Source organism: Uranotaenia lowii, chromosome 1, assembly GCF_029784155.1.
Source record: "Uranotaenia lowii strain MFRU-FL chromosome 1, ASM2978415v1, whole genome shotgun sequence".
Classification (NCBI taxonomy): Eukaryota; Metazoa; Arthropoda; class Insecta; order Diptera; family Culicidae; genus Uranotaenia; species Uranotaenia lowii.
In genome coordinates this window covers 14,914,828-14,938,238 of record NC_073691.1, presented here as the reverse complement: position 1 = coordinate 14,938,238, position 23,411 = coordinate 14,914,828, and the positions used below count along the sequence as shown (strand labels likewise).

At 40.4% G+C, this 23,411-nt stretch overlaps 2 protein-coding genes across 2 annotated transcripts in view; both read right to left on the bottom strand.

Moving 5' to 3' along the window:
* LOC129754333 (uncharacterized) overlaps positions 1 to 4,233 on the bottom strand; it is a 37,392-nt gene extending 33,159 nt beyond the window's left edge. The window contains exon 1 of the mRNA XM_055750316.1: positions 3,837 to 4,233. The gene's annotated coding sequence lies outside the window, so the exon portion shown is untranslated. The remainder of the gene's footprint in view (positions 1 to 3,836) is intronic.
* An 8,232-nt stretch (positions 4,234 to 12,465) lies between these two features.
* LOC129738938 (amyloid protein-binding protein 2) lies at positions 12,466 to 23,399 on the bottom strand. Its single transcript, XM_055730266.1, has 5 exons — positions 22,738 to 23,399; positions 16,817 to 17,322; positions 16,389 to 16,745; positions 13,608 to 14,553; positions 12,466 to 13,540 (listed from the first exon to the last, which is right to left on the bottom strand). Exons 1-5 carry the CDS (start codon positions 22,876 to 22,878, stop codon positions 13,121 to 13,123), a joined length of 2,370 nt encoding a protein of 789 aa, XP_055586241.1. The 5' UTR covers positions 22,879 to 23,399; the 3' UTR covers positions 12,466 to 13,120.
* Positions 23,400 to 23,411: the final 12 nt, after the last annotated feature.

The window sequence follows — 23,411 nt, the reverse complement described above, 5'->3', positions numbered from 1 at the left end:
CAATGGTGTAAGAAAGAAAAGCATTCTCTATGGAAAGCATTTTTCGAGAGTCACTTTTACAGTCTTCGCATAATTGAGGAGACACCGAAAATTTAGAGAGAAAAAAAGGCATTTCGATTCAGACCGCTTTTAAGGATCACATACATTGATTGGGCTAAACATCTGCGCAAATCGGTTGCAGAAAACCTATCCTGATCGGAACTTTTGTAACGTTTGATCAAAATTGTCTCCCTTTATTCTAGATTTTCTTCTCAATTCTGTATTATCCTCTATAATTTGCGCAATACGTTTGTGATTGACTCTCTAGTGGAAGTCTAAGTACACCTACACAAAATACAACCAGTAGAAGTTATAATTTTGAAAATGTATTTGAAGACATAAGTGTAAACTTTCTGTTGTTTTACATCATAAGCAGAATTATGATTTCATGTTTTTCAACAAGTAAAAGTCTCAATCCGTTGAGTCTCATAAAGCTCAATCGATCACTTCCCAGTGGACTGATTTGACCGCACAAGTTCAAGCCCGAACTTCTAACGTAAGGTTATTTAATATCTTTTGATCTGTTGTGTCAAATATACTAGGTTGAAAAGTTGAACACAGTTGAAAATGTCCAAAAGTAGTTGAAACTAACAGAAGTCTCAATCCGATGTAACATTTTTTTTCTGTAACAGATGTTTCTTGCTTCGATTCAACAATTGGAAAGCCGCAGCACAGTTTCTTTTATTCAATTACCTGAAGTCTCAATATGCTTTAAAAAATTTCCAATCAACAGAAATCTATGCCATATAACAGTAGCAGGCTTGGGTAAATTGGTTTAAGTTTCAATTTACTCCGGTTTATATAAAAAAAAAATCCAAAAGATCAGGACGCTTACTCCGCTACTATTTTGCATAAGCAGAAGTCTCAATCCTATACTACACATCATTTAATTGGTTTAAGTTTAAAGTGATTTCAAGCCTTTATGAGCTGTTTTCTCCTTAACAGAAGTCTCAATTCGATATTACCCCTAGTTCAACCAGTGGACTTTTCATTTCGTTCCCATGTATTTCACCAAGCAGGAGTTTTGATGTGCTATGACTAGCTTTCTTGTGCAGAAGTCTCAATCCACATACTATCGTATCGACCAACGGAAGACTCAATCTGGAGCCAAACTTTTCTTGTAATTAACAGTTTCTATTTTAGAGAGCCCAAAAGTATCCGTTTTCTGTACTATGAAACAAGTGAAAGTCTCAACACATTTGCTTTTTTCTTAACAAGCTAAAGACTGAATCTGCTGTAAAAGCAGTAATCTCAATACGCTTTTATTCAGTTTTATCTCATAGAAGTTCAAATAGGCCTGCATCTGTTTATTTTTTTTATGTTTATTTATCTGTGGGCCATCCTCGATGCTTTGAATGATAAGACTGATGTGACAACTATAAATACTTATTTTGATGCCCTGGAGCATGCGTGGGAAGAACTTGGCCCACAACACTTGCACAACCTTGTTGAAAGTATGCCGAAGCGCTTGCAAGAGGTGTTCAAGGCTGAAGGAGGCCATACCCATTATTAAATCGTTCTTGTTTGCCATCAGTTTGAATTATTTAAAGCTGTACTGATCTGGACACTTTATTTTGCCCCTGTTTTTTTTTGGAATATTAACAGTTTTTTGCTATCAGAAAAACTTTCTTTTTTTACCAGCGCAACATTAAGAAAAATTGAAAAGAACATAATAAACAATATTTTGAAAATGATTACGATGTGTTTGCGTTGAATTTTAACCAGAAAAATAAAAGAAATTGAAAAAAAAATAATTTGGACACTTTATTTTGCCCCTCACTGTAGGTTCATCTAACAGGAGTTTTAAAAAGCTTACATTCAATTCAACCAGCAAAAGTGTCAATTCACCCTTATTAATTTCACTAAGCGGAAGTCTCAATCCACTGAATCTATTTCGCGTAAGAAGTGGTCTCAATATACTGTAATTATTTTTAATAACTATGCTTAAGTCTCAACCAATTTAACTAATTTTTAAATTGTTCACTATCAGGAATCTCAACTATTTATTTCAACAAACAGTAGTCTCAATCTGTTTTCAATAATATTCGTAAGCACAGTCTTTGTCCACTTCTAAAAAAAATAAACAAGCAGAGGCCTCATTCTACTGTTTCTATGCAGAAGTCTCAATCTACTTTCAATAATTTCAACTAGACCTCAGATTCATAGTATTTGCTTGAATTTAATTATTTCAGAAAGAGCCTAATACGCTAGAACTTTCATCCTTGAAAAATATTAGCTATTTTTACAAAACGGATACCACCAGCATTGAGAAGAACTCCCTCGGACTGTCAAAATACTGAAAATGCCAAAAAAAGATTCGACCTTACAATGTGCACAGATTTAGCGTCTGGGTTTCTTGTAAATTTTGGATTGATTTTGGGTGACTCATTGTCCAAACTCTTGTCGATCGTCCCTTTTCCATGTACTGGGTATTTAATCTGTTACGGACTTGTTTTTAATCCATGTTATGATGAAAATTTATACACTACTAGACATTAAACTTCGGAGTTCCAAAATCAAAACTCAAGGAACGTGCTCCAAGTTTGCTCCTCTCTTTCACGTAACAATTTCACGGAGGCCTACTTTGTGACACCCACCATCAGCAACCAACCAGGTAGCGTCAGACATCACATGATTCACGCTTTGGATATTTCGATTGTTGTTGTTTGGTTGTTTATTTGTTTGAACGAAATCACCATGGCCATGGTGATCTCCTTCGTACCCAAATTGAAATTTCTACCATAACCAGATTACCAATCGCCTACTGTGATCTTTTGCTGATATAAAATGTGGTAAAATGCCATAAAAGAGGGTGTTTGGATGAAATTGATCAAAGCCAATCGCTCCAACCATAATCATTCGAGAAGGGGAGGAGGTTCAGCTTTCTATGGTCGATCTCGCACGTGTTACATATGCAAATCGTGACCGCACATTATCATATCTTACGCGACCGTTGGAAACTTGAGGCGTAGCAGGCGGGTCGGTCACCAACTTTGACTTATGAAGGTAGACATAGCTGTAAACCGCGAACGAATGCTGTGGGACTGTTTTAGTAACAGCTAGGTATTATGTATTTATTTTACGCGCGATCTCAATAATAACCCACAAGAAAGGAGGCTCTCCCCGAAGGAGGACGAACTGTCACGCACGCAGCCTCCTCGCTCGAACGTAATTCGCAAACGCGCAAGGAACTGGTTTGTTGTGAAAGTTTTTTGTTTGGTTTGGTGTGCATCGACTACTGCGATTCCCATCATCGTCACAGTGTTTAGTATAGAGGCCGTGAACGATCGTGACCGTTTTGTTTTTTTTTTTTTTTTGAATTTTTTGTTTTGATGCTTCAAATTCAAATAGGTGCAGGCAGCTTAGTTTGATCTCTTTCCAATGGACAACTCAACGTTATCATTTTCAGATGCCATAATCCCTCCCAATAAATTTCCCTTTCTCTTCCGGCGAGCATCAGGGAGGTAAGATATCCGTTGTTTTCCCGTTAAAAAGGTTTGGCTTTTCGTTTATATCGTAAATATTGATTTTCAATACATGATTAAGTGGTCAACCGCAGCTCTCAGTCGTTCGTTCGTTGTTGGTGGCATTTGGTCATAACTTATTCACACAATTTCACTCACGCAAACTTTGGACGATGACACACGTGTACGTAGATCGTTTCACTTTTTTCCCTCACTGTTTTTAATAGGGTTCTATCCAATTGTAACCAAATTATGTATGAACTATTATAATTTAAATTTATAATAGAACAATCATTTCCCTTTTCCCCAGACAGAACAATAAAAACCACACACCTTTCCACTCGTTGCAAGCCAACTTCCGAAAGCTCCCATAAATCGCTGCGACTTCCGGTCGATCGAAACTATTAATCCAAAAATCGATCGAATGATTTCCGATTCACTATTGTGTCTCCGCGCCGACAAAATCGAATTCACAAGCTCAAAAGCGCACAATAAATCAACGTTAACAACCGGGCGGGCGCGTCTTCTAGTTAATCACACACGTTTTGCGCGCGACAGGTAAGGCCGGTTTTGTCAGAAAGACGAAACCACGTTTGAGATTACAAAAAAAAAGATACACACAGTCCAATTTGGCGACAAACTTCTTCGAAACGAGACTAACCAGTTTGTTTGTCTACTTGAGTGCGCGATGCTAACCGCTCGAAAGCTCCCCGTCGACTGACTGACTACTACACTACCGGTGCTTTGGTGGGTTGGTGGATTTTCTTTCCCTCCCTATCATCATCATCAGCGTCATCGTAGTATACTCAGATCCGGACCGTTTCTGGAACTTGCTACCAGACAAACAGACGGTAGTAGACTTGAGTGACTCTACATAATAGACTGCAGCAGCAAGTCGTGATTTGGTGGACGAATTTGCAACTTTGTAGCTGTGGTCACGTTTTAATCATAGGAGGCCAATTTTGGAGATAACAAACCGTCAAATACGAAGCCAAAAGGATAAACACGTTTCGTTTGGCTGCGTACTGTTGTTACTTTATTAACTACCACAAAAATTTCGGTCATATTTTACATTCTAGTTTGGTTTGTTCGGGCTTGTAAACTTTTCTGTTTTGCTAAAATGTGTATACAAAACAAATACATCCCAATCAGTAAAGTTAGACCGTAGCTACCCGGTGGAGGCTCGTGACTAATTTTATGCTTCGATTGGGGGGAGATGTGGAGTACAAGGTGGAAATCCCGCCAGTTGGCGGGAATGGTTTGTTTTCGTTGTTAAGTTTTTTTTTTGCTATCGGTTGAAAACCAGCTCGATCGGCTGACGAGTGACGGTGGTGAACTTTGCACATTGACTTGACTACGCGGTGCAATGTTAATGGAACATGATCAGCACCTTGGGAATGGAAGTGTTTATGAGAGAGGTGCATCTGGATGGATTTAAAGAACTTATTTGTCAATTTACCGTTTCTAGGTCTCTAAATTTCATGAAACAAGTTCATAAATTTATTTATACTCAAATTTTTATTTACATTAAGGCTAGTCCACACTAGGAGACAGTTGATCTCGAGACGGGCTCAATATCTCCCATTTTATTCAGGAGACACTGAGTTGAGATTTGCTCGTGTTTCCTACAACAATGACTCCAACAGGCAACAAAGTTCGTCTCAAAACTAAAATTGCAGCTCAAGTTGCCTATAGTGTGGACTAGGCTTTAAAGTGAAAGCTAGTTTTGTAAAGAATTGAGACTTTTTAGAAACCTTCACATCTCCCATTTTCTTAGAAAAAAATTGTCAACACAACTTGAACAAAAAATACAAACGAAACTAAGTTAGCAAAAATGAGAAAATTATATAAATTAAAAAAAAAACACATGAATTGTGACTTTCTAGAAACCTCCACATCTCCCCTTTTCTTAGAGAAAAATTGTCAACAAACTTGAAGAAAAAATACAAACGAAACAAAGTTAGCAAAAATGACAAAATTATATAAATAAAAAAAACACACATGAATTGTGACTTTCTAGAAACCGTCACATCTCCCATTTTCTTAGAGAAAAATTGTCAACAAACGAAGTTAACAAAAGACATACATGATATAATTTTTAATAAAAATAAAATAACAAAAACGGCTTTAATCACAAAAGTGACAAACGTGACAAGTTCCCAAAATGTTAAGAATTATAAAAAAAATATTAAGGAGTCAAAAATAACTAAAGATGACTGAACGTTCCAAAATTACAAAAGCATGGAACATTTAAAAAATTATAAGAATGACTATAAACGACATAAAAGAACTAAAAAAGCTTGAAAAAAGGAAAAAATGACGTAGTGAAAAAGAAAAAAATTAAAAAATTATAAAACTATTTAAAAATGAAAAAATATATAAATAACTTCCTATATTCATAAAAGAAATAAAAGAATGACAAAAATAGCTCAAAAAATACACAATTTTTAGAAAAAAAATGCCAAGAGATAAAAAAAAAGATAAAAATGACACAAAAATTACTAAAATGGCTTTTATGACAAAAAAAATAAGAACAACAAAATAGGAAAATTTGAGAAAATTTGAAAAATACAAAAATTATAAAAATTACTAAATTGACAAAAAATTATGAAAACCCAACTGAAAGACAAAATGAAATAAGTGTCGAGAACGACCAGAATGACAAAAATGTAAAAACAACAAAACGAAACAATAACGACAAAAATATCCATCGCTGCAGAAGCACAAAAATATAATAAAAAACCCAAATGACAAAACCAACAACTAAAATAACTTAAATTATATTTACAAAAAGTTTAGAAGTGACAACAATGGTTCAAATTACAAAAAAAATTTAATAGTTATAAAAAATGCCAATAATTAAAAGATTGACAGAAAACGACAAAAGTCTCATGATGACTAAAATTATGATAAAACTGACACAATTGAAAATCTAGAAAAATGTCAAAAAAACCAACAAAATACAAAAATGGCAACAATAGCAACGAAAAACATAAATTACCCGAAATAATACAGCAAAAACGACAAAACATTTAAAATTGACAAAGATTACAAGAATAACACCGAAAAATCCAAATGACACAAAAATGTCAAAATTTAAAAAAAAAATCAATTTTGTCATTCAGTCATTCTAGCCAAATTTGTCAATGATGTAAATTTTATAATTTGAATAACGTCAGAAAATATGACAAATGAAATAATGTACGAAAATCACATAAATGAATTTAAAAAAAAAACAAAATTTTCCAAAACGAAAATATTGGCAAAAAATTACCAAAGTATAGACTTTGAAAAAGAGTGACAAAAATTCATGAAATGACAAAGCTAATAAAAATAAAAGTACATACAATTAAGTTTTGATTTTTTTTCGCTACAAATTAAATTTGAAAAAGATGGGCAAAAAAAAGAAAAATGATAGAAATAAGAAATGACCAATATGTATAACAAATCGAAAAAAAATTACATCACTGTCAGGCAATGTTTACTTATGTATAATTCGTCGACGCGCTTTCAACGTTGTTCACATCTTGTCGGCCATTTTGAATTTTGTAGAAAATCTAGAATATAATGTCAAAACAGCTCAGTTGTCACTCAAAGTGGCAAAATGTAGAACAAATACATTTTTTTTGAGTTGACATGAAGAGATTATAGAAGAAACATTTATTCCAGTACGTTAATTGTTGGAAAATGATATGAACTGTAAACTGTTAAATTTTCAGAGCAATGGTTCAAACTCTTTTATTTTTTAAATAAGTAATTTACAAATTTTTTTTTGTTATGGTTTAAGTTGATCTCCAGAGATTAAAAAGGCATTGTTTTTATTGTTAACGGTCTCCTTTGCAAAGGTGATTTTTGTGAAGAAAAAGGAATAAATCCACTTTCATTGTTTTGGAACCCATAAAGGGCGAACACGAAATTATTGCGACACATTCAACAGGGCATAACTTTTTTGCCATTGTGTAAAAATCAATCACATTCTGCACACTTTCTCATTGATGTGTATTGTTTACATGCTGTCAAACTCGAAGTCGTATTTTTCGATTCAACAAAAATGGGGGTGAACCAACGCAAGTCGAACCTGAAATTTTCTGACTTGTCGCACCGGCAGTTGGGAAAAATATTGAAAATTCACCATTCAACCGTCTCCAGAGTGTTGAAGCGGTTACAGGAGCTGTTGACGTTGAACCACAGCAAACGAGCTGGAAGAAAACCGTGACCGGAAAACAAAAAGACGGAGGGAAAAGTGAAGCGGATGATTAAAGCAAATCGCAACGTCTCAAGTCGTGATTTGGCTAAAAAGATCGGCATGTCGCAGAGCTACGTCCAAAATGCAAAGAGAAAGCTGGACTACATACATACAAGGTAGAGAACTTCCCAAATCGCGATGAGCGGCAATACAATCGACGGCTAAAGCTAGGGGGCTTATTCTGCGACTCGAGTGACGAGGCTAACAAAATTTCGCTTCTCCGTACTGACTCTAGCAAATGAAAGAAGAAATTTAAGAAAAGAAATTGAGGTATTATTGAGCTCTGAAGACCAATAGCAGCTTATCCGAACGAAAATTTTGAGGCTACAAGGCTGTTTAAGCCAGCAAAACGATATGAAATTTCGTATGTCACGTCACTCGAGTCGCAGAATAATCCCCTAGGGCACGGAAGCTCTAAGAGAAGATGCTGACAAAATATGACAGCTGTGTGATGGACGACGAATCGTATATAAAAGCCGATTTTAAGCAAATTCCGGGGTTGGAGTTTTTCACCGGCAAGGCCAAGTTCGATGTGGACGAGAAATTTAAGAAGAAGCAAATGCCGAAGTTCGCCTCCAAATATCTCGTTTGGCAGGTCATTTGTCTTGCGGACTGAGGAGTGAGCCTTTCGTGGCAAAGGGCACAGTAAATGGCGATATCTACAAATCTGAGTGCCTCGAGAAGCGCATTTTGCCGTTCTTGCAGCAGCTCGACGAAGCTCCGCTATTTTGGCCAGATTTGGCATCATGCCACTATTCTAAAAATGTACTGGAGTGGTATGAGGCCAATTCTGTCCATTTTGTTCAAAACGACATGAATCTGTCAAACCGTCCGGAACTGTGCCCGGAGGAGCAGTACTGGGCAATAATATAGCGGAAACTTCGGAAGAGCAAGGAGACATTCAAAGACGAGAAGAACATGTTAAGAAAATGGAAAAAAAAACTGGAAAACTGGAACCGGATGACACTGTAAAGACTTTGATGGAGGACATCGAGCGAAATTGCGTTCATCGACTAATTTTTCTTTTGGTTTTTGAAGTAAATGTATGTATAAAACTACCATGAAATTTTGATTAGATTCTAAACATTATAAGAAAATTGGCATGACATTTTCGGTGTCGCAATAATTTCGTGTTCGCCCTTTATTCAACCCATGTCAACACTCGCCGCGAATCAATATTGATTCGAACAAGCCAAAGCCATGTCAAGTTAAATCCCATCATTGAGAGTGAAGCGCATTCGTTGGGCGGCAGCCTAACTCTCACCTAGGGTCAATATTGAACCAAAGCTAATTATGTTTACCATTACTACCTTTAGCTGACCACATGATTGGTTTTGCCTATTAGCAGCAAAGGGCTGACCCGACACTGCTTTAGTACTACATCATTATTTTGTCATTAATAGCGCTGAGTACTGCGGAGGTTGCATTATGTGAACGTTAAAGTGATGCGAGATTCAACTGGGTTAAGTGGCGACACAGTTTTTTCCGACTAAAATTATGATTTTTTAAGAAAAAATTAAAAAAAAAAACGCTATAGCGTTATAAGATTTTTCACAGCACGTTGATCTTCCATCAGCACAGTCCAAGTCTTCTGCGCTGAGCAGTGGTTTTTCCAATCTTCCATCCTCCCAACTAGTTTTCCCAGCCAGGGTCAACTCAATCATCGGATTGATTGATAGAGATGGAACTCGTTTTCTATCCATTGAATAATAGATGAAAATGGCTAGGAAAATCGAAAGTACCAAGTTGTTTTTACTTTTCCTTTCAACAGTAACAACAACGGCTAGGGAAGCTGAACTTGCTTTCGTCCAGAAAGGTAATAACCATCAACTCCGAGAGCTCTCTTCATGGCCGTTCTGACATTGAGGACCCATCGACTGGTTCACGATACCACCTGACTGGGCTCGCTCAAACGGTTTGTGTCTTTTGAGACCTTCAGTTGTGGGAACCGATCGGTAGACTTGCGTCGTCGTTGAGCGAAACATCGAGAGCAAAACACAAAAATCTGCAACAAACAACAGGCCACCGGGCTCATAAAACGGAACAGAAAATGCACATTTTACCGGTTTAAATGTGCCTGACAGCAATAATGGCACGTGTGAGCTGCAGCAGGCAGAGGAAAAGTTGCAATATTTCACCGAGGCTTGTTTTTGTTTTTTCTCATCAGCTTGCTTAGTTTGTTTTTTGATGTTGCAACAACAAACAGGCGGAAGGCCTAGATTTTACATATCATTGCTGTTTATGGAAACCGTTTTCCGTTTCGATCCGGCATTTTCCTTTCTACATGATGATGAGATTGACTTCATTTTTCGACAAAATGGAATGATCTTTATTGTTTGTCTTGTTTCGTTATTCGCTACACGGTGTGGTAATTGATCGTCAATGCCAAATGAGAGCCTCCGATCGATCAGCAATACTCCTAATCATAAATCTCAGCTCGTGTTTGTTGTTCATCGACGAGCACAGTCCACTTTCGGTTGATGCGAAAATTATGGTCTCGATGTGAGTGAAAAAAAAATGGAAGCAGCCATCACATCTCCCCACGCCCAGCAACACGAATGGTTGCTTCGATCAGCGTCCGTGTAGTTTACCTTGGATGTTTCGAGCTACTAGATCCAAAGAACTACTGAGAGATCCGACTTGACTATGGTCAGGGCTGTAATTCTGGGGGATGGACCATTAAAACGAAATCGTTTCGTTTTTTATGTTTGCTTTAAACTAGTAATGTACTGGAGCTTTCTAGTGGGCTGCCTATAAATCAAACACTACAAAATAAAAAGATCATCGATGGCACCTTTCACTGCAAGTAAGGTAGACACGATCGTCCCCGACAATCAATGTGATCGATCGATTACTCGCATCGAAACTGGCGGCCGTAACTGAACGTGTTACTTTTGTCGGCGAGCATCACGCTTCGCTAGCCATTGCTGTAGTTTTTGTTTACGTTTTTTCATCTCCAGCCCTCCAGTCGATGAAGATCTTTTCTATATAGCAGTCTACCAGTAATGTGTTAATGATACGCTCTTCGGAATTGATCTTTCTGCTGCTGTTGCTGCTCAATGGTTGTGTGAAAGTGAACTTCTTCTATTCAGCGCTGGTTTTGTTATTTTTCTTTGTTAAGTAAATTTTGGGTTTCTTTTTTTTTGTATTTCTAAATTTTTGTAATTTATCTCATTATTTCTTTATTTTTTAATATTATTTTTAAATTTGAATATTCTTGTTATTTCCGCCTTTTTCTATTTTTTTGTGTCATATTTTCCACTTTTTTTTTCTTTTTTGTCATTTTAGAATGTTTGTTCAACCCAAGGTTCTCCGACTTTCACAATAAGTAGGCTAGGAGTGCGCGGGGCGCTCAATGAGTTTTCCATAAGAATGTTCGCTCAGCCGTTCAGTGGTTTGTTGGTAGACAAACTCTATGAGTTCCGCAGGTTCGCAGTTGAAAAACCATAATGGCTTAAATGGCTGAATAGGGGATTTAAAATACGGCAAAACATCCTATATATACACACCTTGGTTCAACCTGGGTATTTTTTTCCTGTCAGGAAAATTTATCGAAGTTAGAATTTTTTTCATCCTAATCTGAATTTTAATTCGGTACGGTGTTTTAAATTCTCATTCTGTTTTAACTATTCCATAAAATATCTCTTCCCAGCGAAAGAATCTCCAGCTACTCTTCTCTTAAAAATCCATTTTTTCTACGTTGGAGTAAAACAGCAGAAACAAAACGCTTCTACTCCGAAAGGCGTTCGCCAACCAGAAAAATCGTGGCCGGCGTACTGATTTGATTGATTAGCAAGCATTCGAGCAACGCCAATCCCTTTCTCCATATTTACTTATTTCCTCTCGCTTCTGAGGACGGTTTAGTTGGAGCGTTCAAAGCTAATGTGTATGCTGTAATCGTTGCCCCGTTGAATAATCCAAGCAGAGACGCTTAAGAAGTTACTGTAGATTCGTTAATGGTGGGGTACGGTACGTGTTCGATGGTTTTTTTTTCTAAAACACACACAAAGCTGCCCGAGATCCATATTGCACAGCCTCGATGTTGGATGAAAAAAAAGCTAAACGAAGATATTAACAATTTTGCAGCATTTCTGCGGGCTTGAAATTAGAACTTCGTGAGCTGAATTGATTAGATAGGGGTGCCTACCTACTAGTGCCGGGTGCTGTTTGATTGAATGGCTTAAAAGAATTACTGAAAATAGTTGTCCAAAACTTCAAGCTTCGATAAAAATGTCTTAGCAATGCTTCTGGAAGGGGTATTTTAAAAACACATGTCCATCTTCTCATTGATTAAAATTTCATCAATGATGGCTCTGGCCTACAGACAGCCGACTCCCGGACAAAGGCCAACCACCATTGATTGGGCTCCGCGTATCGTCGTCGTTCGTATGTCACGGTCAGTCAGGCAACTGAAAATGGTGCGCTGTTGGGAAATTTTCCCACCCATCTCCATTCGACACGCGGTCTAGTTTGAATAATTAAACGCCTGAATGTAGACAACAATTTACTTCGGTGGAAAAGGAAAAATTCGAGCAGTTTCCCATACACGCCTCAATCAGTTATCGTCAGAAAATATCGATTGATTTTGTTGTTTGAACATAATTTTTTCGAAATTATTAATTTTATTTAAATTATTTAGAAAAAGATTTCTAAATAATTACTTAGCCGAGAAAAGGCATTCGGATAGCTTTAGCCAGAAGAAGGATGAAATTTATCAACTTCATAAAATTCATTTTCGATCTTCAGTAGTAATCTTGCTTTTGCAGGTGTCTCACAGAATAATAGTTGTTGATAGTGAATAGATAGCTAGTAGCAGCAGAGTTGTCTTGAGGGACGCAACATATGCGTTAACAAGCGCACAAATTAAGCGAGAGCAATAAATTCGAGAAAAAGAAGTAAGCTTATCCAAGGTTAGTTTGAAATCGATTTTTACATTCACAAATTTTACGATCACAAGGTGTACAGCGACGATTATACCCGATTTTTTAACATTCGTTTTATAGTATTTTTTAATTAAAAAAAAGTTATCTACTGCAAATTATATGAGGAGCTGAATTTGAGTTAAAATTTCTACCCTTTCTGTGGAACAAACCATGAAATAGATAGTTGTTTAAGTTTAGGGTATTTGATTTCTGATTTCAGTTTTCCTCCAAAACTTCTGAAGCATCTTTTCAATAAAATTTTTAAACAGCAAGCTCAAATTAGGCACGATAATTATGCTAAATAAACCGATGGGTGGTTGTTGCATGTTTTTCAATATTTGTGCTTTTTTCATCTTCTTTTTTGACAAATTTTAGTTTCGAACCAAAGGTTTTGAAATCCTATTCGAGCATTTTCGAACCAAATTGCACGGGAAATGTTTCTAAGAGACTCACGTATTCCTAACCAGCTGTTCATCGATCACAATTGGACTGCCGCTGGGATTGAGCGACGGCGCTTCCTCTGCCACCGTTTCGGACACGGATAGGTACGGATGATCTAGGCAATTATCACTGTTTTCTACGCTAACGAATTCATCGTTGCTACTACAACTACTATCACTACTGCTGCTGCTGTTGCCACAACTACCATTACTGCAACAAGGACTCGGAGCCTGATCTTCGATCGAACCATCTTTTCCGGCAGCTTCCGAGGAGACATCCGCGCCTCCCTCGGCTAGCTCGTCGACGACAGAGGCACCCTCAAAGGCGTCGTTCACGCAGCCAACACCATTGCTGGAACACATTTCGAAGAACTTCCGCGTCACCTCTTCCATCGAGGTGTCCTCGGTCAGCTCGGCGGGGAAGTTGTTCTGCGGGAGAAATTCGAAAAGTTTAGATATCTGATTCAGAAGTCATAGAGGAAAAAATCCTACTCACCCTCACAGCTTGATTTTCCTCGCGCAGCACCCGCCAGTCCTCCAGAACGTTGTTGTAGTGGTCGTACTGCGCCCGATCTCCGGTAATCTCGTAGAAATGTATCAGGCCGCGGTAGTCATACTCCAACCCCGAGTACGATTCTCCAAACAGCCGCAAGCTGATTTCGATACTCTTGATATAAAGCTCTTCAGCTTCCTGGTGTTTCTGCATGTGGTAGTTGTAAAGCGAGGCCAAATGCCCAATCGACAGGCCCACCTCGTAGTCGTACGGTCCTAGCAGCAGGGTTTTGATTTCGATCGCTCGTTTGTGCATCTGTTCGGCTTCGTCGAACTTGCCCATCGATTGGTACAATCGCCCCAAATTACCGTAGTGTTTGGCCGTTTGAACGTTGATTTCGCCGAAAGCTTCCAGCGATAGATTGAGGGCCGAGTGGTGCAACAACTCCGATTCCTCCAGGAGACTTTTGCACCGATTGTAATCAGTGACGGCGGCCATTGTGTCCAGGGCTATTTCTTCGAGGATTAAGGCTTTGACGCGCTTGGCCGAGGCCAACATCAGGTGATTGCTGGGTACCAGTTCCTTCATGATGTCTATCGCTCGGTCAATGTTGGCCGTAGCCGAATCAAACTTGCCGGAGCTGTATTCGAGCACATACAAACAGTAGGCGAGGTCTTCGTGGGCAACGGCTACATGCAGGTTCCGGGACCCAAATATTCCGCACAGGATTTCGTGCGCTTCGGTGTACATCGCTACGCTATTGGCGATCGAGTCAACGTTCAGCAGGAAGAACCCGTAGTCGAGCAGTGCGTCGGCGTATTTCTGATGGCTGGTCCCGAAGCTGGCTCGAGCCCGACATACGGCCTGTTTGATGAGCATGCTGGCCGACTGGAACTGGCGTTTAGCTACGCAGCTTTTGGCCACCTGTCGCAGCACGTCAACGACGACTCTGAAAAAAGAGGGTTTTTATTGAGATAAAACTGAACTTACAGGGTTGTGCAAAAGCGTTGGAACACGTGTCTAAGTTGTTTAAAACCCGTTTTAAGGAACAATTTGATGTTAGGGCGGTTTCTGAAGACCTTAACCAAAGTTTTTTTTTGGAAACATCTGATAGTAGACATTTCGACGATTTCGAAATGTTGTAATTTATGAAACCCGATTTTAAAGTTTTGATTTACGTGTACAACAAAAGCGCTCATCTTTAATTCGGGCCTATAAGACCCGAATCGCAACTGCACTTTCTTGATCGGGTGTTTTTTTTTTCGAAAATCTCAATATGAGCTTTTCATTATGAGATATCGAAATGAGAACTGCTGCCAGCAATCTGTTAAGGCGTGCGATTTGTATCGTGAGTAGGCCCACATAGATGCAGACAGTCGACGTAGAATCAGCTTCTATCTTTTCCAAACTTCTGGAAACATTTTTTCCTCAGTACAACTTTGCAGTGACGATCGAAGCATTTCTAGAAATCCAATGATCGCGACTTCAATGCAATATACGGGATTTCATCTGGACCCGAAGTCTTCTTCAGCTGAACGGATTTTGCGATGTTGAGCAGTTCCTCCTATGACCACTCCTACTCATTTGTATCTCAGTGATTCGGGGCTGGCGGGCAGCTAGTGACATTATGCTGAGGGAACAGCTCCTTAGTTTTTGTCTTGGTTTTCCACAGACAAGTTAGATAGATTTCGCTTCCACTTTAACACCTTTCTAAAGACATCACCTCTGATTGGCTTTGTAGTCTGAACCACGCGAGGGCTTGCTTATCCATCTCCCACCCACCCTCCAATTGTTTGTCCATCTTGGACTACCAAATCTGATATCTAAGATGGATTCTGGTTCCTCACTATGGTAGTATTGCCTTTTTTAGCTAGGTATTCAGTTTTGCAAATGCTTAACACGTTCGTCATCACGGCACCCATATTCGGTTGACGGGTGTATTTCCTGGGGGACCCCGTCATATCAAAAAGCGTGTGACGCTCTCTTACTTGAGTTTACCGCTCAGCTTCGCCACACGTTTCAAATATGAGAGTTCTCCCTTTTTGCTTTCTCTCTCTGTAAATTTCTTTGGGGTAAAACTACCTAAATGAGCGTGGCGACGAATGTGTTAAAGTAGACTCTGTGCTTTGGCGTTCGTAATGTAATTACCACCGCGGTTATTACGGACTTCGACCGACTGTCTTATCACTCATAGCGTTAAATTTCTCCTCGACAGAGTTTAGCAGCTAGAAAAGAAGATCCCGTTGACTTAGGCTATCACGAAGCATTACTCATTCGATGTGACTACTTCTTGTACGGAGAACTTCTTTGTAATCCCTATGGCAACCAGATTAGAATTATTTGTCATCAAATTTCTGCCATTCAGTGCTCAACAATAGGGGTCTACTGCTTTCAAGGCTCTTCCTGCATTCGCAACACGATCTGTGAAGAGCTTCGTCAGTTACAGGACCTAGAAATGTTGACTAAAGTCTTCCGTTTTCGTGTTGTGAGTAGTGAGGTTCCATCAATCGAGAACGGAGCCGTTTTATTGAGAGAAAAGGTTTCTTGGTCCACAACTTTCCCAACGAATTTCGTCGCTCGTCACGACGTGAAGCTTTTTGAACTTTGTAAGTTTGCAGTCCTCCTCGGTTCTTGGTTCTCTAGAAGAAAGAAAACTTGGACAAATTCAACTTTTTGGCCTCGAACCTGACCGAAACCGAACAAGTAAAGGAAAACTCTACGCGTGTCACATTAACTTCAAACAACTCATTGTAAGAATTTCGTTATCCAAAAAAGAATACTTACTTATCCGGGGTGTGCTTGTTAATATGCTTCAGCGCTCGGATGGCCCACTTGTAGCTCAGATCGTACTCGCTCCGGTAGAAATGCAACACTGAAATCTGCTGATAGATATTGGCCAGCAGACTGTTCGGGATACTACTAAGGCTATCTAGGTCCCCGGCAGCGTACGACGGGGGTTGAAGCTGCTGCTGCTGCTGTTTGAAGCAAACACAACTGAAGTTGGAGGTCTGCTGTTGCTGCTGTTTGGAGCGCCTTTTCTGTTGCTGTTGATGCGTCAACATATCTATGATGTTGAGTGCCTGCACACAGGAAATATTTGCCTCCTTAAAGCAACAGAATACGGTTTGTGCACTGAGAAGTCTGAGGGAGGTAAAAAAAAAGTATTAACATTAATCAATTCTCTTTAGAACAAATTAATTCGGAAGGATTACTTTTGCAAACAGTTAAGTTCGATCAGGTACCGCTGGTAGCCGAATCGCAGTTCTTCTATCATGGCCAGCGTAATGTTGAACACGTGCAACGATTCCTCGATCCAGCCGGACTCGGACAGGAACGAGCCTAACCGGATGCCGTTGTCGATTTGCTCCAGGAATCTAACGACAAACTGTATGTTCTTGTGCGAGGCAGAAGTCGAGGAGGTTTCTGCGACCGCTTCAAGCTCCGGCAGCGAGCAGACAGTTCCGGAGGCCCTGATCAACCGCTCCAAACTGCACTGTTTGACCAGGGCAATGTCCGGATGCTGCAGAAAGTACACGGTGGTAGTGCGACAGAATATGGTACGTAGTTCTGTGACGATTGGGCGTCGTGCTGTCATTAAAGTTTGAACGCATTTGAACATCGTTTGTTTGAGGGCCGTCTGCTTGATCAGCCTCTGGAAGACGTCCAGCTCGCAGAGCTGCACCAGCAGCACATCCTTGAGGGACTCGAAGTTGCACATCTGTGGAAATTTGAAAGAAAAGTGTGAGTGTTTTAAATTAACGAAACTGACTTAACTCTACCTTAAATACATTTTAATTTTAATTGTTTCCACGAACATTGACCCTGAACTCTTGAAAGTGTCTTTAAAGGATTCCCAAGGATAGTTTTGAGATTAACGCTCTAGATTAAACAGATTTCTATTTCATCCTCGCTCGATTCATAAACATATATCGTATGCATCAGGGAACAAGAATGACTAGGAAATGGCATTACCAGAAACCAAATATTTGTACCGTGATAGGTAAATTTTTCCCGAACCTACTGAGCCGTCTGCTGATAATTATTTAGTTTGTACTGTGTTTGTTTTTATTTATAGCCCTAGCCTAGCAGGTTGTTTGGTTGGAAACAAACTATAACGCTTGCTTGCGAACTTGTTCCATACGGAATGAAACAAACCAAATGTCTTTCGAGATATTGTCAGGGTTTACTAGTTATATCAATCATAACATCTGGTAGGATATATAACTCGATAAAAATACAAACTAAAACAAGCTCATAGAAAAAATCAGAAGCGCCACGCTTTCCGATACAAAAATATACCTACCCGCAAGGCAAATAATTTTGCTATTTTTAGAATCTTTCATCATTCGCGAATGACATGGCACATTATCATAAAAAAAGATCAAGAAATTGGAATTTTGTTTTATTTTTCGCACTGCGCCGGCGAAAGAACCAAAAAAGCCGATCCAAAATCGTCAGCATCACTCACGAGTTCACGCTTCGAATTAGCGCCTTTGATTAGCGATTTTCGGAGGCAAATTGGATCTCCCACCAATATTTTCTGCTACAAAATTGATTGTGAAAGTGATTCAGCTCTTATCAGAGAACCCAGATCAGTTAAAATATTGGCTTATGACACCCTGTCGGAATTAAACCCCCTCCCCTAAGTGGAATAGAGCAACAATAATTGAAGGAGAGCGTAAAGATGCTGACTGTCACGGTTACGAATGATGAATGCGCTTGAGTTGTGGCGCCTTATCAACAGGCTGTTTGAGGAGAGGATACGGAATCATCACGAGATGGTTGTGTTATTTTCCGTGAAAGCCGGCCTAATGTTTCCAACTGCCGGGATGTCTACTGAAGTCTGTTCAACAATCAAAATAAAATCACCTGACATACACAGATTAATGTATGATTAACATTATACTTACATGTCTTCATACTTGTGAACATGACACGACATATAGAATTTTTAAGAAGATTGAGTAAAGTGAAATATTTGACTAAAAAAGCATACATCTACTACACAGTTAATTGGTGCTGAATTAAAGTCTTTCACGTTGTTGCAATTTCGCTCATTTTTAAACACTCCTGCTTTTCTTCTCATCTCGTCGTTTATAATCTTCAATTCTTTTATTCTTGTTGAAATGGGTAATCAACGCAGGTTTCAGTTGTGGAATAGTGTTTTCTTTTTCATGTTTTGTCAGTCTAGTCATTACATATAACTACACAATTCATTGGCGATTGCTATTGTCTTACTCTCCACTTATCATCTTCCCTAACCGGGAAAGTACTCTTTTCTGAATAAGTACTTTAATACTCTTACCCAGAATATCTGGCAACTCTATTGTGTTACCACGAACCCAATTTGAGTAGTCTCGCTTAACCGTGTAATAATGTGAACATTTGTACTGCATATATCATCATCACTTGTCATCAGCAATCATTGATCTATTGTTCTCGATTGCGAATTGGACACAGCAAGAGGTAAGAAAACAAACAATGTTTTGGTTCTGCTCGTGGCAGCAGAAATCGTTGGCTGCTGTTCCAGATGCCGTTAGGAAACCGTAAGTTTCAACACCTCCCCTCAATTCGTGAATTGAGAATGCTGAACAGCTTCGCGTGCTTCGCCCTTGGTAACGCCTTCGTGAACGCATCAGCTGACTGATCCTCAGTAGAGAATTGTCTCAAAGAAAGCTAACCGCTTCATACGATCTCTCTGATGAATGCATACTTCACGTCTTTATACGCAGATGGGTTCGCGCCTCTTCCAGGTACTGTCCTCCATTAACATGAAAGGAGTGATAACCATCCCCAATTCATCCAGAAAGTTTGTTACCAAAAACCTTCCTTGACTGCATGGCAAAGGGCTCCTATCTCAGCTTCGGTCGACGACAGATTGACCGTCTGCTGACGTTTCGTTGACCACGAAACTCGATTCCCGAAGATTTTGTAAGCGTAGCCTGATACAGCTCTTCGATCATCGGAGTCGTTGTCAAAATTTGCATCAGCATATCCGTTTCTGCGGAATACCAACGCCCGTATCGGTCGTACCTCGAAGGTATCGCAGAATACGCTTCAGACCTTGCCAATGCCTATCCGCCGGGCTGCTTTGGTATTTACTCAGTGCGCTAACCGCAGCACAGATATCTGGTCTAGGAGATGTCGCCAGATGTTGTAGACAATCGATCAATTCTTGGAACGGTTGTTCGGTGATAACCTCACCATCGTTCAGCTTCGTCCAGCGAACGTTTGTGTCAAGCGGTGTGCTTACGGGTTTACAATCGGCCATATCGAATCGTTGCGGAACCTTTTCGACGTATCCTGATTGCGAAATCTCGATGATGCTGTTCTGAAGGCCTAGCTTGATGGTCATCCCCAAGAAAGTCTTGAATTCCAGGAGATCCTTCATATGGAATAGCCTTCCGAGCTCAGTCTTGATCCAGATAACCTCCGACACGTCTTTTCCGGCAATCAGGATGTCATCCACATACAGGATGAGGGTGAGTCCTCGCTTGCAGTATCGGTAAACGCAGCAGTCACTCTTCAACGGATAGAAACCAAGCTTTCTTATCTCGTCTCGAATCGTTGCCGTAGAGGCTTTTCCTTAATCGAACGACCTTCGGTTTGCCGAAGCCATCGTGGTAACTGCATGAAGATAACCTCTTCTGAATTTCCATTCAGGAATGCAGTTTTGACTTTCATCTTATGAAATACCATGTCGTATTCGTTCCCCAACGCCAAGACGGTTCAAACGCTTTCCATCTTGGGGGCATAGGTTTCCCACTAGTCTAATCCTGGTCGTTGGGAACATCCTTTCGCGACCAATCGAGCCTTGTAGCAACCATCGTCCTTCACGGTGAACACCCACTTGGACAGGATGGGTTTTCTGTGACCCGGGGGCAAGCTAGCCGCTTCCCAAGTCTTGTTTTTCTTCAGAGCTGTCATCTCCTCGTCAACAACAGCAGCTACGTTACCCACGTAGCGCTGTGTAATTCCTCTTGGTCGCTGACTTCGTCTCAGGGCCGGTTCAAGGGTGACGGAATCTTGGTCATCATCGTCATCGTCCGGGAATTCCGCGCTGCTCTCGCCGTGATCGTCAACAACCACACTGTTAACCACAGTGTGATCGGGATCAGAAGGAATATCGGCGAACCGCTCAGATGTGTTTTCTGTTGTTGGCACATCGGCTGACCGCTCAAATGTGTTTTCGGGTGCTCGCACATCGATCGTTGTTCAAGGTTATAAACATCGGCTTATCACTCAAATGTGATGGCCTCTGGTGGGTTTTCGACAGGCTTCTCGATGCCCTTCTCTGGCGCAGCACCGCTACGCACTGGCTCCCAAACGCTGGTTTCATCGAAGACCACGTTGCAGTGGATCTCGATGTATCGGCTCGAACCATTCCAAAGCCGATATCCGTTATTCGTGTAACCTACGAATACCAGACGTTTCGATTTCGGATCAAGCTTCTGCCGCTTTTCCTTGGGAATCTGTGCGTACGCTGGACAACCGAAAATGCGCAGGTTGCTGAGCTTTGGCCTCCGACCGTACTACATCTCGAAAGGAGTCTTGTTGACCACAAGACCTCTTGTTGGTGATCTGTTTGCGAGGTAGGCAGGTTCTGCTGCGGAGTATACGGGACCGTGAATGTCATGTAGACTTCTTTCTCAGAACAATGTCTTACGATACTAACGTATTCACGCCCGTTGTCGCATCGCAGCTTACACAGCTTCTGACCAAAGTGTGCAGTTACCATAGCCTCGTACTGCTTGAAGCGCTCGAACACTTCGATCGTGTGCTTTAGCAGATAGACGGTGGGTTTAGTCGTCAATGAACGTGACGAAATAACGGAATCCGTCAAACGTCGGCACTTCCATATACCCACACCTGTCCGAGTGCACAAGCTCTAATGGTCTACCCGACCTAGGCAGCTCGACATTGTGAAAACTGTTGGCTGCTTGTCTACCTGCCATGCAGCTTCCGCAGGCAGTTTGTTTCTCCACCTTGGCTGGAATATGGCAGATACCCTCTACCATATTGTTAGGGACCATTCGCTGCAACGCTCCAACGCTAAGATGTCCGAGTCGCATATGCCATTGTTTGACTGCTTGCTGACTTCAAAGCAAGGCTTTCAGCCTGATTTTAGGGTTCCAAAACAAATCTAAGCAGTACAAGATGCATTGTTCCAGTTCGCTTGGCTCTCAAACACTCGCCAGTCTCAGCTGTGCCGATGACATATGACTCTTCCAGAGTCTTGACATCAACCACCAGGCTCTAATCTCACACCATGTGTTGAGTGACACCAGAATCGATGATAAATTGAACCTTACATTGATTCATAGCCAAAACCTCCTCCTCGAGGAATCCAGGAATTACTTCCAGGTGTGCTCGAGCATGCTAACAGCAGTGCACAACCAGAGCACAAGAGTAACCCTCTCGGCTAACAGCTCTTCCGGGGCCTTCTTGCAGGTGGACCTGAATGCAGCGTTGCTCGTGACGGCATCGAAGGTAACCGTCTTGATCCGCGAACATTCCCGCCTTTAGACGGGAAATAAATAAAAATAGTCATAAAACCGCATCGAATAATGAAAAAATTAGATTTCGCTTGAACATAAAACTCTGATTGATTTGTACAATCGATACGAGTCGAACGATATCCAAATTATAACCTATTCCCAAAATTAAATAAGGCTTAGTTTGAGTTAGATTATCAAAAAAACTTTACTGTAAGTATAAGATTTTTTCAGAACATTCAGAACGTATTTTCCCGTATGTCACTAGTCAGAAAAGAAAAAAAAACGTCAGCGCAAATCTTAGCCTATTCCCATACCGCAATCCTCATTTAACCCGATAAGCTCTGAACAATTTCGTCTCGTTGTTGTGGGTGGTGGGTCGGCTGATTGGAGACGGGACGTGGGATATGCAAGACAACATCCTCTTTTTGCAATTCAACTGAAGAAAAAATCCCACAATAAGCGAAGGAACAGCTGTCACCTTCACGGATGTCCTTGAAAACGAAATGTGTCAAAATAACTTTTTCGTCGTAGGTTCCGGATGGGTTCATCTGGCATTTTACTTTTACTTTTTTCGTTGGGAAAATTAAAATTTTCAAAATATGGACCATTTTTTAGGGAAAACCTTGGATGCTTACCTGTTCATAGATGTTGGCCAGAACGCTTGTCGGGAGCAACCTCAGGTCCGCTATCCGGTCCAAGCTGGTCACATTCAGGTTGAGATTTTTCACGTATCCCTGCAGACATTGTTGATACAGTGAAGGTGGTTCCTTGGGCATTCTGATTATGGGGGACAGTCCGGGAGCTATTCCACCCGGATGTGCACGTTACTATTGATATTCCTTTTTACGAGAACTGGAGGACACAGATCGATTATTTCACTTGCCAACACCGATGAAAATATTCCTCAAGCCTTCTTCCAAGCACCAAAAATCTCACCACTTCCGCAATCGACTGCTGGTTTTCACCTTCTATTTTTTCTCGCACACGAAACACTTTTATGACGTAAAATTTTCAGATTACTAGTTTGAAAAAGTTAGCAAGGGAATCGAGAGCCACTGCGCTTCCCCAGGCCACAAGGAACAAGGAAGCTCCCCAAAAAACTCCCCACGGCGATAACCACTATAGGAAGAAATTTGTCCTACACAGCAACCACCATCAATGCCGTTTTGCTTTTTTTACAAACCGCGATCCAACTCTTTCAGCAAAGTGACAATCAATCCGACCAATCTTCGCGTTACTTCTGAGCTGATGATGATGGTGGAGCAAACATTCCAAAATACACGACCGACAGCGACGACAGCAAAATCAA